Here is a 20,238-nt window from a genome sequence, read left to right on the forward strand (position 1 = left end):
CCTTCATATATAACTTATCAGATGCATTATTTAAAAACGTCTTATCTTCCACTAAGAGACTTGAGAGTTTATTTTAATGTAGTCAACACTATCCTTCGACACGAACGGGCGACTGACTTGTGCGCTAATGCGTCACTAACGCCTTCTTCCCCGGAATAGAAAAAACTTCTCTTGCAGTGGCTGAAAGTTGAAAGTAGATTTCAAGAGCATCCCGTCGACCCCCCACTGTTTTTCTAGGTCTTTCCCACATCGGGGCCACGTGACCGTGGAGCGCTCAGGAATTCTGTTTGATTGGAGCGCCGCGCTCTCAGCCCCGGTTCTGGCTGCTCGCGGGCCCGTCACCCGCCCTCCTCTACATAATACATTACAGTCTGCGGCGCCATTACAACCCAAATCCTTTATGATGATCCGACATAAAAGCTCATCAGTGACAATCCGGCTTCATGAGAGGAGACAGAACAAACAATCGGCATCACTCGGATCTGTATCTCATCTGGGCCGCGAGCTTCAAAGGCTCTCGTCGTGAAAACAGTGTAGGACGGTCCGAGTGAATAATTGAGGAAACATCCAGTTTAGGAAATTAAAAGGCTCTGAGAGAAGTAAATAAAGTCCTTGACTTCCACATGTACTTCCTGTGAGTCGCTGTAATGGGCACACCTGAATCTATTGGCCTCATTATTCCGTCTTTTGTTTGTTCCGTGTCCAGGTCCAGACATGATGGAGACTCTGGCTCGCGCTCCAGTCACGGCACCTCCAGTCTGCGGTCGAGTGGGTCGGTTTGAAGGTGAGGATTATGAGTCGCGAGATAATGACCGTGTTTAAAAACAGTCGTGGTAATGTTTGCTGTGAATAATTCAGGGAGGAAAAAACTAAACTCTTCATTTAAAAAAATAGCTTTAGGTACAAGTCAAGCATTGTAGCCATCATATAATGCTAAATTGCTAATGTAGCTAAAAGCTAAGCTAAATAAAGCTAATATATCCAAACTAAATTCTATTGCTATCGTTTCCAAATGCCTAACAGAACTTAAATTCTTAACACTTGTATCTAAAACACTCAAAAAAATAAATGAAATTTAATAAAATACTTATTTACAAACAAAGGTACTATAAGTATTGAGCTAACAAACCAACAAATCAAATGAAGAAAAAATGTAGTGTTTAATTTAGCTATAACCAATGTTGTTATAGTTGGTGGTAATGATAACACAACTAAAATGAAAAGCTAATAAATTCGAATTTATGACAAACACATGCTAAGCTAATTTGTGCTTATTCTAACGCAACAAAAATCAAAAGCTAAAAAAAAATCTTATGTCAACGCATGCTAAGCTAATTGGTGCTTATGCTAACGCAACTAAAATCGAAAGCTAAGAATATTGTATTTATGTCAAACACATGCTAAGCTAATTGGTGCTATTTCTAACGCAACTAAAATCAATAGCTAATAAATTTGTATTTATGTCAAACACATGTTAAGCTAATTGGTGCTAATGCTAATGCAACTAAAATTGAAAGAAAATAAATTCGTATTTATGTCAAACACATGCTAAGCTAATTGGTGCTAATGCTAATGCAACTAAAATCAAAAGCTAATAATTGTGTATTTATGTCAAACACGTGCTAAGCTAATTGGTGCCATTTCTAACGCAACTAAAATCAAAAGCTAATAAATTCGTATTTATGTCAAACAAATGCTAAGCTAATTGGTGCTAATGCTAATGCAACTAAAATCAAAAGCAAAGAAATTCGTATTTATGTCAAACAAATGGCAAGCTAATTGGTGCTAATGCAACTAAAATCAAAAGCTAATAATTGTGTATTTATGTCAAACAGCTTAAGTTCAGTCTAGTAAGTAAAAAAAAAACTCAAACTAAAAGCTTGAGGCTAACCCATTTTTACAAAAATAGTGATTTAATGTTTCTGTTTTTCAATAGAATTCTAGTGCATGTCAAACACGTGCTAAACTGCATCGTAAAGTACTGAACCTTTGAACTAGTTAAAGTGCTAACTAGTATAATAGTAGCAGCTCAGGTGCTCTAGTCTTTCAATAAACCACCAAAAGTGAATGAGGCAAAACCGAAATGTGTTAAAAAAAACATCCATATCAATTATCTCGTCAAGCTTAGCTTGAATGCTAACAAAACAAAATCTATTACACGCCACTTAGTCCTTTAAGTGAATAAATATGTCGAATCCAAATATTAAAGACGGGAATCATTTGGCTTCCGTGTGTGTGTGTCCCTGGAATGTGTGTATTTCCAGCCGTCAAAACCAATCCCCGCAAGTTAAACAGCTGGACCACATTTCCCACAAATATCTCCCACCAGCAAACCCGCCCACCCCAAAATAAAACACCCACTACCCCGCCCTAGCTTCCTGCATCCAAAAGAAGAAAAAAAAAACTTAAATTACAGATTGTGTGTGTGTGTGTGTGTTGAATGTGTGTTTGCGGGCGGTTCGGGACACCCTTCCCTCCTTCACATGCTTATCATTTTCTCATTCCACAACGGTTTCCGACAAGTTCTGGGGCTATTTTAAGGTCGTTTCCAACACCTGAACCAGAGGCTCAGTTTTCCTGCATATCGAGTCAGACGCGAGTATTCACCTCCGCCGTCGTCCTCCAGACGTCTTCCTCGACTTCACCGAATCAGCGTGTTTACGCTAAAGTGTAGCTGCAACATATGGAGGCAATTTCTATAATGAGCTCGGCCGACATGCGGAATGGATTACTGTATCTTCGGATATTTACAGGAGGTTTTTTTTTTTTTAACCGTCTAGACACAGTCGAAGCAGATTTAAGTCACCGTCGCTGAAGAGAGTTATCAGCGAGATCGACGAGGACAATAGTACGTTTAAAACACTCGTCACGGTCGCCATGTGTGTTGCAGAAAGATAAACTAGTAACTGAAAATCGAAAAATAGACTAGAAATTTAAAAAAAAAGTTAAAACAATAGATTAAAGTGAGTCAGTGAAATAGTCTCGTATATTACACGATTATTTTCGTCGTAATGGTTCAATGATAGTTAAATAATTATGCTTTTATTTACTTCAAAGGAAAAGAAATACTAATACATGTTTAACATGTAGAAGATACTTGAACACGAGGATAAACTATATGAAAAACACAAAACGACTTATAAATAAAATTAGAATATTTTTTAACTATAATAATAAAGAAATGTAGGGTTAGTATATGAACTAGTGATGTTTCGATGAAGCTTCATGAAACAGTGTCATTATCTCCTGAGTCCACTAGATGTCACTCTTTGCTCTATAATCTATAGCTTTGAAAAGTTATTCTATTGAAACCTCACATCCTTTTTTAAGCTGAGGGCGCCCCCTACTGTCCTCTGAAAAATATATTACTGTTTCATGAAGCTTCATCGACACATCACTAATCTGAACATTAATTTAAAGTGTATTCATGCTCTATTTAACCTCATAAGAGTTATATTTTATATTTATCATATTTATTTTATGGTTTAAATTTCAATGAAGTGTTTGTAAAATTAAACAATTGAATAAAACAATTATTTAATATAATTTATTTAAAAAATAGTTTTATTTTAAAATTCACAATTAACATGTATTCACAGTTTGTTCATGTTTGTGTTGCAATGAAACATCCGGCCATAAGATGGCCTAGGTCACGTCCTCCGCTGCTAAAGGAACAGTGAAATCCTGTGGTGACTGAGGACGAGAGGATACAGTCAAAACTCCAGCAGCTTTTAAAGCTAATGTGTAAATAACCTTCACAAATGTGAAGTCAAATCCGACCTCGCAGCTAATTGAATATTGAAATCCCGCAAAAGATCATAGCGATGACTGAGGACGAGAGGATACAGTCGACTACAGCAGCTTTTAAAGCTGAAGTTTGGACATATTTTGGTTTAAAAACAAATGTAAGCAGTTTGGACTTCGTCGAGAGTCATGTGGTCTGTAAATTCTACAACACTAGAGTCAATTTCCGACAATACTACACATGTATCCTACAGTATCGCAATACTTCTTGTTCTTGCCGCTGTATCACGTTAGGTATCGCCGTATTCTTGCAACATAAGCTGATCAAAGGAGTTGCGTGTTAAACAGAGACAGGAAGTGAGTGATCAAAAGGCTCAAATGTCACCAGACTTCAGCGAAAACAAAGGATTTTCGGGTGAAAGTCGAGAGTAAATTTCTCGCCCCAGGTCCCAAAAGAGCGACTCTGTCGCGGAGGCAGATCCTCCGCTAATGCAGGAGCCGCTCGAGAGCGACCCCCGTCCTCTCACAGCGGGAGCTCGCCAGTGCGACCATCCTCTCCACCCAGCATGCATCTCTCTCTCTCTCTCCACCCAGCATGCATCTCTCTCTCCACTCGGTCGCAGCAGAACGTGCCGAAGGAGGACCGAGCGAGGAAACCGAGGCTAATGGATGCGTCTATCGATGTTTCCCATTCAGGGCGCCGTAAACGATAGTCCCGACGATTGTGTCGCGGAGGAACAGAGCGCGGCCGTCATTATGACAAGGAAGGTTATTGTTCGGCCCCCCGCGGAGCCTCTCTCCGGGGTCCAGGAGCTGGTCCTCCGTCACTCACTCCGCTGGCTGTTACTCACTGTTTCACTCCGTATCACCTTTTCACACCAGCGCGCCGAAGACCCAAGTGTTTCGCTAATAGATTTTCATTTTTTTAAGATGGCAGCCTGCCCTTGAAATATTGATTCACTCACCACTTTTTTTTTTCTCTCTCCTCTTCCTCCTCCTCCTCCTCCTCCAGCATCTGCGTCAGTGAGTGAGTGTGTGTCCTGTCAGTTCACATCAGCGTGTGTGTGTGATGAATATGAACACAATCCGCCGGCCTGTAGGTTTGGCAAGAGACCACCTCCAGCTGGACCCCCGTGTGTGTCTGTGTTTGTGTGTGTGTGTGTGTGTGTGTGTGTGTTTGTGTGAGTGTTTTTTCATGTCAGCCCAAATCCCCGAGCGCTCAGAACAAACGAAAGGAGTGAACTTTTGTCTAAAAGAAAAGAGAGAAAAAAGCGTCTATTTTAAGGACAGATTTTGTGTGACGTGATGGAAAAAGTAATTATGAATCTTTAATAGTTTTATTAAGAAATACATTTATTTTATATTAAGAAAATGTATAAATATATACTTGCAATATATTTTTTATAAATAAATGTAATCGATTAAATGTAAAATATTTAATAATATAATTTGCTAAATTAACCCAATGAGCTAATACAGATAATAATAAAGATTAATTAAAGGAACATTTTAAATAAAATAACTATTAATTATTGAATATTATTCATATCAGTTAAAATACCTATGATTAATGTATTCTCTATAGTATTTATATTTTTTAATTTACTAACCAAATGGTTAATTAAATGTTTTAATTCATATTATAACATTTTTATTCACGATTTTGTGAATTTAAACATGTCTAAATTAAGTCGAACTAACGTTGATGTCATTTCCTGTTCCTGTGATTTCAGAGCTCGGCTCCAGACGTGATTCCAAATGTGAAGAGACGCAAGAACACACACCTACACACACTTGCAGACACACACACACACACACACACGGTAGAATCTAAAAATAAAAATCCTCAACATCCGTCGACATCAAAGGCACGAATGTAAATCAAACATTTTAAATTATTTAAATGGATTCTTCACCAGAAACGCAACCAAAAAAAAAACAACATGGAGTCACTTTAATAATTTCTCCGACGTTAATCAAAAGTGAAACTTTCCCGTCGTCGGACTTTAAATCACGTTGGATACGATCTCGGGGAGTGGGAGAGCGGACACGGTCGGGCTCCCTCAGAAGTCGCGGCATAAATAGGATCCAGAAACCAGATTAACAAACCAAAAAAAAAAAATGATATAGAAGGAAATTGAAACGGTGGAGAATCAAAGGAGGCGAATATATAGACGACGGTGTTTGTGTCGAGCTTCTCTTTTAACTAGTTAGCGACACGCTAACGGTTTGACCTAAATACTGACGAATTATACACATTTTTGATGCTTTGAAATGAACGCCACATGGTAGCAGAATGGCTTCAGTACATTTTAACTCAAGTAGTTATTAATTGTAATATACATTTTAATTAAAAATTATTAAAAGTATTAAAATGTGAGTTAAACACACGACATGAAGGATTTTATACGGATGTTAATTCATGAAATTCAACTTAAAAGCCTTTTTTTTTAAATTTCCAATTGAACTTGCACGGCGTTTGAATTAAACATGGATCCCGATGTTTATTTCTTTATAAACTCTTCTCACGCTCGGCCCCGAAGAAGAAGAAGTCGGTTCGAGCTTCTCTTCGGGCGCAGCATTTCCACTTATCTTAAAATGATTCAGTGGTTAAATGTCAGAGCTGTCGCTGCCATTAAGGGCAGCATGTTTGAAGGAAGGGCAGCCTCCCCTCTTCCTCCCCTCCTCCCCTCCTCCGTCCTCCTCCCCCTGTTCTTCTGTCTCTTCCCATCATCCCTCTCGCCGCTCGCCAGCGTCGCCGCCCCCAGCGTCCGTCCAGGATGGTTAGCGGGCTGATGTGCAGACCCTGTCACTCAGATTAGGGCCACGATGTCAGCTCCTGGCTCTTCCTCCCTCACGCCGGCCCAGATCTTCCTCCCTGTCAGCCCGGACCCGCAGCCAGAGGAGACCTTAGAACGCAACCCCCCCAACCCCCCGACCTCGTCCACTCCCGTCGATTCCAACGCTGTCATTCAAATTCGTGAGTCGTGGCAACGTGACCCGGCGGCGAGGACTGTGCTTTTGCGTCGACCACCAGGCTATGATCGCATTTTGTTTGCTGCCCCCGCTGTTAGGCGAGTGTAATTACAAGCTGTCGTGAAAACTGAAGGGTCTCCGGCCTGGAGGCGAGTTGAAATACAAGACCTTTTAAATGCCGTTTCAAATTAAAATGAAAGACTCTAACATCAAGCACACTTTAAAAATGTAAAACAAAACCAAAAAATATCACAAAATTAACAAACGAACGAGTATATATGTTTAGTATTGTTGAGTACTTGACTCTGGTGTTGTAGTATTTACAGACCACATGACTCTTGACAAAGTCGTAACTGCTTTCATTTGTTTTTTAAATATGTCCAAACATCAGCTTTAAAAGCTGCTGGAGTCCACTGTATCCTCTCGTCCTCAGTTATCCCCAGGATTTTATTGTTATTTAACTGCAGAGGCTGTGATGACTGCTGCCATCTAGTGGACGTATGCTTAATTGCAACACAAAAATGAGAAAACTGTTTGAATAGTTATCTCGTATTTAAACTAATATTATTGATTTTTAAAATGTTGGTTAAATATGATGTTCTAGCCATAAACAAAGAACAATATATGGTTTATAAAAATGTACTTTGAAGAAAAATACATTGCTGTCAAATACCGCTACCAATTATATTGACATTGACATTTTCTTGAACAAAATAAACTGTGCCTTGACAGCCATGAAAAAAAGTAAATTCTTATTGAATTTACACTTTTGTGTTTCGCATTTTAAATAAATAAATAAATAAATGTAACCAGATATTTTAACATTTATAAAGTATCATAAAATCTCAGCTCCAGGTAGTAATGGTGATGAAACTTCATGAAACAGTGTCATTATTTTCAGAGTCCACTAGATGGCGGTCTCTGCACTATTTTCCTTTGTTTTGAACAACTGTTCTAATGAAAGATCACATCATTTTTAAACTGATGGCACCACCTACTGACCTCTAAACAACATGACACTGCTTCATGAAGCTTCATCAGACCAGTGTTTACATTTTTCAAGACTTTAAAAGAAGTTATTCCAATTAAAGATGTTTTTAGAGCTAATATTCGTTTTCTAAGACTCTTAAGATCCTCTAGAAACCCTGTTTTCTTGAAGGCTTCGGACGAAGCCCTGCTGACCTCGACCACAGCAACACACCACAGACGATGACGACTTGTTTACAAAAACCTGACATGACTCACGGTTACACAACGACCAACAAACTGGTCCGAGGCGTCGAGGTTAGCTAACGCTAGGATGTTTGGATGCTACGCTAGCTCGTCCCAGGGAACATTCAACGCTGTCGGTGAGTTTGTGCTGAACGAGAAACCATCGACCGTTGACTGTACCCTGTGTCTGAGTCCTTTGTCCTCGCCGGGGACCAGCGGAGAACAAGAGGTTTGTCGGGAATCCTGATCCCCCCCCAAAGAATCCTGATCCCCCCCACAAAAGGTCACAATCAACATTCATTGCTGTCGGTGGGTTTAACGTTGGGTAGAGCTCACTGAACGATGAATGCAACTGTGGCCCAGATTCCAGCCCCTCAACCACAACAACAACAACAACAACAACAACAACATGTTGATCATGTCGGTGCAGACTGAAGGGACAGGAAGTTGGGATGGAATTCTCGGGTAAGATGGTGGAAAATGACCTTTGGAGGAAAAATGACTGATGTTGAATATTTGACTGTTTTTAAATAAAGATTTTTTTTTTTTCCTCCAGAGGATTTTGGAATTTTTCTTCTTCACATAAAGAACGTTTAACATGAAACTACAGAGTAATTATACCTTGTAATGATACATTTAAATTAATTAATTTTTATTCTAAAGAGAAATAAACAAGATGTAAATAATTATTCATACAGATTAGTTGGTTTTTAAAGACCATTCATTCAAAATTACATATATATATATATTTAAATACATATATATATATCGTATTGAGTAGCAGAAAGAAAGTATTAACTCTACATTTAATTTTAATAAAAAACAAAACAAGCTAAGTTAGTTGGAAGAAAATAATAATGATTAGATGTAAAAAAGAAAAGTAATTTAGTTAATTCACTTTAAAACAATAAAATATTGTTTCTATCATCATTCGTTTGTTAAATCATCAGTATTTTTGTACCAAAAACTTTGAGTTCTCAGTGAGACTCAAAGTTTTGTGTAAGAGGAAACAAAAACGTTTAATTTACTCTTTTCTTTTCAACTAGTCACAATTCTGGCCAAATTTTTTTTATTCACCAGGAGGTTGTATTTTTATTATTATAAATTAGAATTAATAGGACAGTAGGGGGCGCCCTCAGCTTAAAAATGATGAGGTTTCAGTAGAATAACTTTTCAAATCAATTATAGAGCAAAGAGTGACATCTAGTGGACTCAGGAGATAATGACACTGTTTCATGAAGCTTCATCAACACATCACTACAAGCTGCTAGTGATGTGTCGACGAAGCTTCATGAAACAGTGTCATGTTGTTTAGAGTTCAGTAGGTGGCGCCATCAGTTAAAAAGTGATGTTTCTTTAGAACAGTTGATCTAAACAAAAAATAATAGTGCAGAGACCGCCATCTAGTGGACTCTGAAAATAATGACACTGTTACATGAAGCTTCATCAACACATCACTACAAACTGCTGTAGTAAAAAAATATTTTATTTAATATTTTAACTTCATTTGTGAAGCTCCGACAGCTGAACAGAAGAAATGATTTGACGGTAAACACGTTTGATTTTTAATGCGTTCAGTGTTTTTGACTTTTTTTTTTCTACACAATTATCTACACACGACAATAATCCTGAGAAAGAGAGAGAATTAAAAATCAGAGAAACATGAGCTCAAGTCAGGAACACAACCTGTAAAAGTAAAAAAACATTTTAAAAATACATTTCTGTTTCCAAAGCTTGACGTTGTAACACACGTTAAAAAGACATTCAAACCTAGTTCATATGTAATTTGAGTTATTTTACACCTTGTTTAACGCTGATCGTGATTTTAATGCAGAATAAAAAGCATTTATTAACAGACATTTTTCTTTTATCAAACTGCTCGGGACCAACAAATGATTTCATTTCCTCTGCCGAGTTGACGACGGCAGCCTGCAGGCCTGGAGATTCACCTGATAAAACCGTGTTATGAGTTCTATAAATAGACGCCCGGAGATCTTAAAAGTGTTTTTTTTTGCGGAGACGCTCCTGCGGGGGAATCGTCCCGTCTTCTTCTTCTTCTTCTTCTTCGCCGCCGCCGCCCGGATCCGAAGGCGCCTGATAAGGAGGCGACTAATTACGAGCGCGTCGGCATCAGTTAATTGTGGAGATGAGGCGGCGGCGGAGCGTTGGGGTTTTTTTTTTTTAAAACATCCACCGAGATTAGGGGTGCGGCGGAGGGTGAGGGGGGGCGACGTGTCACTGTCTGATGTCGGCGGGGCGCAGCTGCCGCTCGCCCTCGGCCAGGAAGATCTGCATGGCTCGGTACAGGAGGTGGACGCCGAGCTCACGCTTCCTCTTCGGAGGCCAGTTGGACACCACGCCGTAGAAGTCTCCCCTCTTCTGGTTGGTCAGCATCTTCAACCCTGTGAGGATCGGAGAGAGAAAACAAAAAAAGTTAAGTGTCTGCTGCTGCCATTTGTGACAATGTCGTCGAGCGGCTCTGACCCAGGGCCTCCACCATGCTGGCCTCCCGGGTGTACGCCTCCACCGGGATGACGTTTTGGAAGCAGTGCAGCGAGACGACGCCCTGGTCGTCGCCCCACACCTGCAGGATGTGCTGGACTTTCCGGCAAAGTTTCTGAAATGGAAATTGGATGTAGAAAAAAACTAGTGTCAATGAAGCTTCATGAAACAGTGTCATTATCTCCACTAGATGTCACTCTTTCCTCTATAATCTATTGCTTTGAAAAGTTATTCTAATAAAACCTCGCATCATTTTTGAAGCTGAGGGCGCCCCCTACTGTCCTCTTGGTTGGATTTTGAACATGTTTTTTTTATACTGATGTGTCGATGAAGCTTCATGAAACAGTGTCATAATTTTCAGAGGACAGTAGGGGGCGCCCTCAGCTTCAAAAATGATGTGATGGTTCAATAGAATAGCTTTTCAAAGCAATAGATTATAGAGCAAAGAGTGTAAAGAGTACCAAAAACAAATGTGTTTGAAGTATCCCTTGTGTTGTCCCGAAGATAACACAAGGGTTAAGACTACTTGTTTTCCGACTCATCTTTGGTCTACAATGAGTCTCTGAAAGACTTCTGTTCAAAATACTATTTTGGGAAAACATTTGTGCTCCAGTTTAAAGCATTGATGTGTCGATGAAGCTTCATGAAACAGTGTCATTATTTCCTGAGTCCACTAGATGTCACTCTTTGCTCTATAGTCTATTGCTTTGAAAAGCTATTCTATTGAAACCTTAAATAATTTTCAAGCTGAGAGCGCCCCCTACTGTCATCTGAAAAATATGACACCGTTTCATGAAGCTTCATCGACACATCACTACCAAAAACAAATGTGTTTAAGGTATCCCTTGTGTTGACCCAAAGATAACACAAGGGTTAAGACTACTTGTTTACCGACTCATCTTTGGTCTACAATGAGAGTCTCTGACGGACTTTTGTTCAAAATACTCTTTTCGAAAAACATTTGTGCTCCAGTTTAAAGCAGTGATGTGTCGATGAAGCTTCATGAAACAGTGTCATTATTTCCTGAGTCCACTAGATGTTACTCTTTGCTCTATAGTCTATTGCTTTGAAAAGCTATTCTATTGAAACCTTACATAATTTTCAAGCTGAGAGTGCCCCCTACTGTCATCTGAAAAATATGACACCGTTTCATGAAGCTTCATCGACACATCACTACCAAAAACAAATGTGTTTAAGGTATCCCTTGTGTTGACCCAAAGATAACACAAGGGTTAAGACTACTTGTTTACCGACTCATCTTTGGTCTACAATGAGAGTCTCTGACGGGCTTTTGTTCAAAATACTCTTTTCGAAAAACATTTGTGCTCCAGTTTAAAGCAGTGATGTGTCGATGAAGCTTCATGAAACAGTGTCATTATTTCCTGAGTCCACTAGATGTCACTCTTTGCTCTAAAATATATTGCTTTGAAAAGCTATTCTATTGAAACATCACATAATTTTGAAGCTGAGGGCGCCCCCTACTGTCCTCTGAAAAATATGACACTGCTTCATGAAGCGTCATCAACACATCAGAAAAAAAGAAAACATGTTAAAAATCCGACCAAAAGCTTATTTTACCTTGGAGGTCTTGTCTCCCTTGTGGTACTCCAGCGCCTCATAGAGGTGGCTGTAGGGACGCGAGCGCTTCCCCTTCCCCACGTAGAAAATGGCGCGGACGAAGGTCTGGAAGCATTCCTGCTGAGTCATGCTACGACTCCGGAAGGGGAGGTTGTTGGTCACTCTGATGGAAGAAACATTTGTCAATAACTAGACGTCAGGTACCACCTGTGAATAATACATTCATGGGATACAAAAAATCTAAAATAGAGAATTAAAAATTGTGAATGACATCACCCACGTTTCAAGGTCATTGTAATAGAAGTGAATTTATTTTTGTAATATTTTTATATCATTTAGTAAAGGGAAAAAATGAAAATGTGCAAACATTTATGTTCAGGCCACTACAAAGACACTTTTGCTTGACACAGCAAACGACAAGCATCTCAGGACCCAGGGTCACAAGTAAACACATACATTTCTACAATTTATTTTCTATTTTGTTAGCGTCTGTTAAGATTTTTTTTTTCACGCATTAACGCTAGCGATGTGTTGACGAGGCCTCATGAAACAGCTACATGATAAAGATTAGCGTGACTGGCCACTAGATGCCACTCTCTGCCTAGTGATGAAGCTTCATAAGCAGTGTCATTATTTTCAGAGTCCACTAGATGGTGGTCTCTGCACTATTTTGCTTTTGTTTTGAACAACTGTTCATCATTTTAAAACTGATGGCGCCACCTACTGACCTCTAAACAACATGACACCGTTTCATGAAGCTTCATCAGCCCGTTTTTAAACGTAGACTGCCATCTAGTGGTTATTCAAACTAGTGACACTGTATAATGTTTTGAAATATTCAATAAAAAGAGAGGATAATGTTATAGGGAAAAATAGGGATTTAAGTCTAGGGTGGGATTTAATATTTTTTTGGTAGTCGATATGTTTCTGATTGAACCCTTGTGTCGGCCCGAAAACAAATGTGTTTGATGCATCCCTTGTTTTGAAGAATGACCCATCTTTTCTTAGAATTTGCAGCTCTTGAGGGCTAATACAACTACATTTAATTGAATAAAGTAAATAAAAGGAATAATTCTTAGGTTTCAACGGCTATGAATGTGTGTGTGTTTTGTGCATGAGATGGTATGAGAGACAGAGCAGTTGCAGCAAATGACTAAATCTGATGTGATTTACGTTTAAATACATTAATATATATACACATTTAAGTATTATAGATAAAGATTTCCAGTAAAAATAATCCAAATCATTTATACAAAGTTCTACAGCTCAAGGAAAGTTAAGTTTAATACCATTCAACATTAAATTTAAAACTCCAAATCGACCGACACCGGCCACAAAGTATCTTTTTGGGACAATTGAACCCATAAATGTTGATTTTAACATGAAATAAAAAAGGAAAAAACATGCCTTTGATCTCACTGATTTTCAAAATAAAACACTTCTCCCTCAAAGCCTGGTAACACTATCAGCCGTGGACACAAACATTGGTCGGACAATAACTGTTGCTCAAAGCAAAACGTCACTTTAAGAAGCCGCTTTGTGTTCACTATTGTTAGTGTGTCAATATTTAATTATTATTATTTAAACAAAATACATTTTCCAGATATTTAGAGATTTTAAATGTGAAATATTTGATTGAAAATGAAGGCCTTCATTTTTATATTTTTCTTAGATCCACGATTTTAATGCCTGTTTTGATCACGCCCACTTTGTTTATACAAGGATTCCCTTGGAGGTGGAGACTTCCGGATTAGTGACGCGTGGTGACAAACCTTGATGTTTGACCAATCGCAGCAGAGTGGGCGTGGTTATGTTAAACAAGATTTATTCTCCTGAAAGCAAAGTGTTTTCAGTGGGCGGGGCTTAAGGTCATTTTCTAATGTCAATATTTCATTTAAAAGAGAGTTTTGTACAAACAGACACTGATGATACAATAGAGTCCAACATCTATTTAAGATACACTTACATCAACACATGAGTTGTTCCTCGTGAACCCTGATATAATAACCTTCAAGGGGACAAACCTGGGGTCGAGCAGCAGGTAGTTGAAGCTGGACTTGATGACGCCTTCCCTCCACTTGCGGTTCTGATCCGGCTGGTCAAACTGCTGACACAGCGCCTGCTCGTCCTCCTGGCAGTCCGGCAGGTTGAAGGTCTGAAGGGCCAGATTGAGTTCCGGACTGTAACCCAGGTCTGCGCGGGAAGACGTCGCGACACCTTTCTGTGGCTTCTCACCCGGGGCGGCCGGCGGGAGGTTGGACACCAGCACCAGCCGAGCCAGCCTCTTCATGTAGGTCGGCCTGGTGCGTCTGTTGATGGGTCCCGGGCTCTCGCCGAGCTCCTGCAGCCTCAGCCTCAGCTCCCCGTCCGTCAACCCCTTCATCGGACTCTCCCGGTCCGGTCTCGGACCACGATTCTCCTTCATCTCGTCCCGCATGCCGCGCCAGTCGTACACCAGCGTCTCCTCGCCGCTCGCCTCCGAGCTGAAGGACGCGTTGGACTTGGGCGGGATGCGGGTCTCGATCAGCGCGTGGCCCTGCTCCGAGTCCGTGTAGAGGTACTCCACCGGCTCGTCCGCGTCCTCCAGGATGTGCGGGCGTCCCCCGGGGGTGTAGGACAGGCGGGCCGGGGTGGCGTGGCCGGACACTCGGCTCACGCTGTACCTCGGCGTGGACGGCGGGTCCGAGCCAGACCTCCTCGGGGAGAAGTAGGCGGAGCTGGACGAGGACTCGGACGAGGACTCGGTGCGAGGGCCGCAGTCCTCCGTCAGCCACACCTCGTCCGTCGCCTTGTCCGAGTCGGTCACGTCCTCCGTCAGAAGGTCGTCGTCCTGGAACCCGTTTTCTCTGATGGCCTGGATGACCTCCTCCAGGTTCCTCTCGTACGCCTGGGTCGACGTCTCCGGATCGCCTTCCAGGATCAAGGTGTCCTTGAGGGTTTGAGACCCGACGCTCGGAGACAGGATGATGGTGTCCGCCTGACTCCCGCTCAAGGTGCAGGACGGCGAGAACGAGCGACTCTCCGGCGACGATTCGGCGCTGATCGTCGGCGAGGTGTAGCCGGCGTCGCCGAGGGACTTCGGCGTCTGCTGGCGCTGGGTCCGGACCGGCGTGGGCAGACTCTCCTCGAACAGGGAGGAGGCGGTCATTTCGAAACCAGATCTGAAAGAGCATCGGCTCAGCCGGGAGCGCGTTCTTCCCGTCACGAAGGGACTCGGCGTGAACGAAAGTTCGGAAGGATTTTCCGACGATTCCACAGCGGCGTTGTGATCGGACTCTTTATTTGTGACTGGGATTTGAGTTTCTGGTTCAGGCCGAGGAGGATCAGCTTGTACAGGAGGTTCAAAACCATCGTGAGACAGTGTCTCGGTGTGTCTGGGGTGAGCAGACAAATCCAGAGCGCTGGTGTAGTGGTCACTCTCACAGCTGCTGTAGCTGCTCCCGGTAGTCCCGCTGCTGCTACTGCCGCCCCCTGCTGGCTGAGCCCGAGCAGCACCTCTTCCCTCCTCCCTGATCAGAACCGTCTTGTCCATCTCTTTCTCCTCCTCGCCGCTCTCCCGCCAAAAAACATAGACGTGATCCGGCGACGTGACGTCGACGCCCTGACGCTTGTGCGACATCGTGGTCAGACGCTCGGGGTCCAGGAAGCTGGAATACTGCGAGAGGTCAAAGGAAAGGTCGTCGGGAACGGACGCCCCTCGATTCTCCGGACTGAAGACGGGGAAGTAGTCGTCCACGTCCCTGAAGCTGACTCTCTTTCGGGCGGCGGGTCTGCAGGCGAAGGCCGGGAGGGTGTCCCTCCTGGACGGAGACATCGACACCCGAGTGCTGGACAACAGAGAAGGACCTTCAGGAGGCCACGGCAAGGACTGACGCGGGAGCAGCTCGGGGTCCACGTCCGAAAGTCTGGTGCTGAACCTCCCATTCATGGCGGAGCGGCGGAAGAACGAGGAGCGTCTGGTGCTGCTCAGAGCGGCTTCACCCAAGTCGCCGACCTCAGATGAGGCGAAGCTGCAGCTGGACGCGTCCGTCTGGTCGGAGAGCACGGCTGCGACGAGACAGAAGGACTTATTAAGAAATATCCGGCGTGAGGATTCTAGGGGTGAACTTACAGAACTCAAATTGTGGCGAGGCGTCATCTTCGGTTTCCACCGACGTCTTGAGATGCTCTTGGAGAAGGTGAACACATTTACGGTTCTCCTGCTGCTTCGCGAGATCCGAGGGCGTGTTTCCGTCCTGAGAGGTCGAGGAAACATCAGACCACGGTTCTACCTGCGATCTACTGAGGATCGGTTCCATCACAATATAGAGCGGTTGAATTTAACTTTTTTTTTTTATCTTTAATTATAATATTTTGAAACTCAATCATTTCTATATTGAAAAGGTTTCATTTTTTTATTTTTATTTATTTAATTTAAAATGTAAGTGTTTTCAAAATTAGTTATTTTCTTAAATATTGTGTTTGATATTCCAAATTTAATTTAAATAATAATCAATATTTCTTAATTTGTAGACCTTTCAATTCAATATTGTCTGGTGGCATCTTTATACCAAAATAAATACCAATCGAATTTTTTAATTATAATTATTTTAAAGGTGAATGATTAAAACGTAATGGATTAAGAAAATACATTTTGAATTATTTGAATAATAATATAAAACTGTGTTTAAAAACTAATAAATACATTCCAAATATTTGAATCGATGAATTTACCTACAATCTATTGAATTATATAACTTTTCAAAATGATCTTTAAACCTTTCAATATACAAAATATTGAATTAAATAATTAAATTAAAACTAATTAAACCTCTCGATATACAAGTTATTGAACTACATTATGTAAAAAATTTAAACGTCGCTTAAACCCTTCAATAAACTAATCATTCAATTAAATAATTAGATAAATCGAAAAAACTTTTAAGAAAATATTTTATTTTAAAAAAAAAATTAACCTTTCCATATACAAAATATAGAAGTAAATAATTGAATAAAAACAGATTAAACGTTTAGATATACAAGTTATTTATTTAAATTATTAAAAAAAAGAAATCCTTGAAATATACTAATTAATCAACTAAATAATTGAATAAATACAGATAAAACCTTTCGATATACAAATTATAAATTTCAATTATTAAAAAAAAACAATTAAACCTTTCAATATACTAATTATTCAACTGAATAATTAAATAAAAAGTAATTAAACTTTTCGATATTAAAGTTATTAATTTGCATTACTTAGAAAAAAACAATTAAACCTTTCAATATACTAATTATTCAACTGAATAATTAAATAAAAACTAATTAAACCTTTCGATATTAAAGTTATTAATTTACATTACTAAGAAAAAAACAATTAAACCTTTCAATACACAAGTTATACATTTACATTATTAAAAAAAACAATTAAACCTTTCAATATACTAATTATTCAACTGAATAATTTAATAAATACTAATTAAACTTTTCGATATTAAAGTTATTAATTTACATTACTAAGAAAAAAACAATTAAACCTTTCAATACACAAGTTATACATTCACATTATTAAGAAAAAATAACTGAATTCAACTGAATAATTAAATAAAAACAAATTAAAACTTTCGATACACAAGTTATTCAATTACATTATTAATAAAAAATAAATAAACCTTTCAATATACTAATTATTGAATAAAGTTATGAAATAAAAACAAATTCGACCTTTCAATATTATTTAAACTAAATTATAGAATTATTTGACTTATGTTACTCAATAAACGTTTGACATTTGAAATTCAACAATTCAATATTCTGACCTACGTCCTGATCCTTTGAACAAGTCCCTACTCACGTTATCTTTAAGATGTGCGTTTCCTCCGTTCATCAGCAGCAGCTTGAGGTTCTGGTAACATCCCCACACAGCAGCCACGTGAAGCGGAGTCAAGCCTTCCATCGATCTGCGACCATCAAAGCAAACCCAGAGAAATAACCAAAAACTGCACATTCAATAAAGTTTAAAAATCTTTTTCTAGCATTTAAATGACCTGATGTTAGGGTTGGCTCCGTGTTGAAGCAACATTTTCAAACATCGTGTGTTCTTCTCCGTCTCCTTGCCGACTGCCAGGTGGACGGCGGCGACCCCTCGACCTCCCACCAGGTCCGGGCTCGCACCTCGTGACAAGAGCAGCTGCACGGACCTGCAACAGAAGAGAGTCTCGGCTGAAGACGACGACAAACCACATGTTTTTTTTTAATTGAAACAGTCGACTTTAAACGTTTCCTATGAGTCGAGTGTGAATAAATATTTGATTCTTAAAAGGGTTTGTATGGAAAGCATGAGACGACAAATAACATACAAAACACTGCTTTAAAAGTAACAAATGCAATGGGAAGAAATTAATTATCTGTATATGATGAACATTTTCACAGATAAAAAATGAATTCAATAGAGAGACATAAGTTTAAACCAATGGAAGTGATATTATTTGTTTTCATAATAATCCAGTTTTTAAGGTAAAATTTTCCTACACTAAGAGTCATACTTTGCAAGGTGATGTATTTTCATTATCCTCAGCGTGTTGTCGTACACATATTTGAGTAAATCCATACTAATTTGGAGGATTAAGATCCATATATTTTAGGTTTAATTTGACCTAAAGACTGCACTTTAAATGGTACAGAACTGACTTTGAAATATCTTCTGCCCATATTGCTTTATTCTCATTTTATAAATGTCCTTTCATCATTTACTTTGTACCACACATGTTTTTTTTTATAAATACAATTAATGTGTTTATAGATGAACAGTAGCTGTGAGTGAGATTTGTTGTCAAAACTAGTGAATTTAAGTAAATGATCTGACAATTCAAAGAGCTGATTCGATAGATTTCGTGACGCTGCATTGATGCCACATTATTATTAATTACAATAGTTATTATTATTATAGTTAATATTACTATTATTATAGTTTTTTCATCAACTTATAACAAGAATATATTAATGTATGGTTATAATAAATATAATTTCCCCCACATGTTTTTGTTTTTTCTAACAATCCAAACAAACGTCAGATTCGACACACATGTCCTGTGGCGTCAAAACATGTCCGGGCATAGACTTGAAATTCTCTACCTGGGATCCTCGTCGTTTACAGCTTTGCACAGTTCACTCGCCAGTCGTTCTGTCCTGCGATCCATGTCTGAACCGGTTCCGTCTCATTCCGGATCACATCCACGTCTGGGTCATTGTTGACGTCGCCGCTAACAACAAGCTAAGCTAGCGCTCAAAACAAGCCTCCAACATGGCTGCAACATAATGCATGTTTGGTTCATGCGTTCTCATTTCTCCTCACTGTCAATGGCGTGTATCGATTATATATCGTCGATCGTTCAATCGATCGAACACAAATGCATGAAGTATAAAATCTGTTGTTGTGTTTCTTAAACTTCCCTCCAGTCACGCCCCTGTCGGTACTAACCGGAAGTCCCGCCTATCTCAACTTGTGATTGGCGGGTTGATGTTCGTTCGACCAATAAGAGAAGACACACGTTCGTCACGCTTTATATGTCATAAATAGTGTATTTTCGATTATTATTATTATTATTTTTCTAAAAATGTTGCTATTGCGGAATTATTGGAAAATGAGCTGTGATATATTTTACTTATTCTTATTTTGTGTCAAACAAGAGCATGATCAACATAAACCTGCGGAGCTGATGTTTAGGCAAATAAATTATATTTATTTTTATGATTATATTTATAAGATTATTAAATCGCCTGCTGCTCTTAACATTATTATTATTTTTTTTTAATTATTTTTTCTATTCAATGCTACCTTTAGTCTATAAGAAATATATTTTATTTATCCAATTTCATGTAAAATGTTTATTATTGTCTACTAGCATCTTCACTTTTCGCTGTAGCCAACTTTAGTGCACGAGTAACTTATTGTATTAGATTTTATTTAATAAATACTTAATTGCACAACACCACACAAAAAAAAAAATCCTGTGTTTTTTACAATTCTGGCTATAAACGTTTTCTGATTCCGATGGCATTAATCGTTCAATACACCTAACAAATAATAAATATATTAGTTATAGTTATATTGTCCATTTGTGTCATTAGAATGCAAATACATTCGGCTCTACTCATTTCCAAATGAAAAAAGTATTAATAACGTAAATATTGTACGACTCAGAGATGCTTATTCATTAATATCTGTCAAGTTTGACATGTCTT

At 39.4% G+C, this 20,238-nt stretch overlaps 1 protein-coding gene and 1 long non-coding RNA gene across 2 annotated transcripts in view; one reads left to right on the top strand and one right to left on the bottom strand.

Annotated features, from left to right (window-relative positions):
• Window positions 1-6,790, top strand: part of LOC148085327 (uncharacterized) — a 28,417-nt gene extending 21,627 nt beyond the window's left edge. Inside the window, exons 3-4 of the long non-coding RNA XR_015710498.1 lie at window positions 707-784; window positions 5,478-6,790. This is a non-coding gene — a long non-coding RNA (uncharacterized LOC148085327). The remainder of the gene's footprint in view (window positions 1-706; window positions 785-5,477) is intronic.
• A 2,672-nt stretch (window positions 6,791-9,462) lies between these two features.
• On the bottom strand, window positions 9,463-19,346 carry ankle1 (ankyrin repeat and LEM domain containing 1). Its single transcript, XM_087782516.1, has 8 exons — window positions 19,129-19,346; window positions 18,042-18,194; window positions 17,849-17,954; window positions 16,124-16,247; window positions 14,037-16,059; window positions 12,013-12,175; window positions 10,417-10,549; window positions 9,463-10,334 (listed from the first exon to the last, which is right to left on the bottom strand). Exons 1-8 carry the CDS (start codon window positions 19,191-19,193, stop codon window positions 10,168-10,170), a joined length of 2,934 nt encoding a protein of 977 aa, XP_087638642.1. The 5' UTR covers window positions 19,194-19,346; the 3' UTR covers window positions 9,463-10,167.
• Window positions 19,347-20,238: the final 892 nt, after the last annotated feature.

This window comes from Callionymus lyra, chromosome 2 (genome assembly GCF_982586985.1).
Source record: "Callionymus lyra chromosome 2, fCalLyr1.hap1.1, whole genome shotgun sequence".
NCBI lineage: Eukaryota > Metazoa > Chordata > Actinopteri > Syngnathiformes > Callionymidae > Callionymus > Callionymus lyra.

Bases quoted from the DNA above. Each gene is read 5' to 3' on its own strand.
- ankle1 (XM_087782516.1), bottom strand. From the start codon at position 19,193: ATGGATCGCAGGACAGAACGACTGGCGAGTGAACTGTGCAAAGCTGTA. The intron at 12,176-14,036 runs GTTTGTCCCCTT...TTCTTCCATCAG, and splicing joins TACCTGCTGCTCGACCCCAG to AGTGACCAACAACCTCCCCT. The intron at 10,335-10,416 runs GTCAGAGCCGCT...CGATCCTCACAG, and splicing joins CAGCATGGTGGAGGCCCTGG to GGTTGAAGATGCTGACCAAC.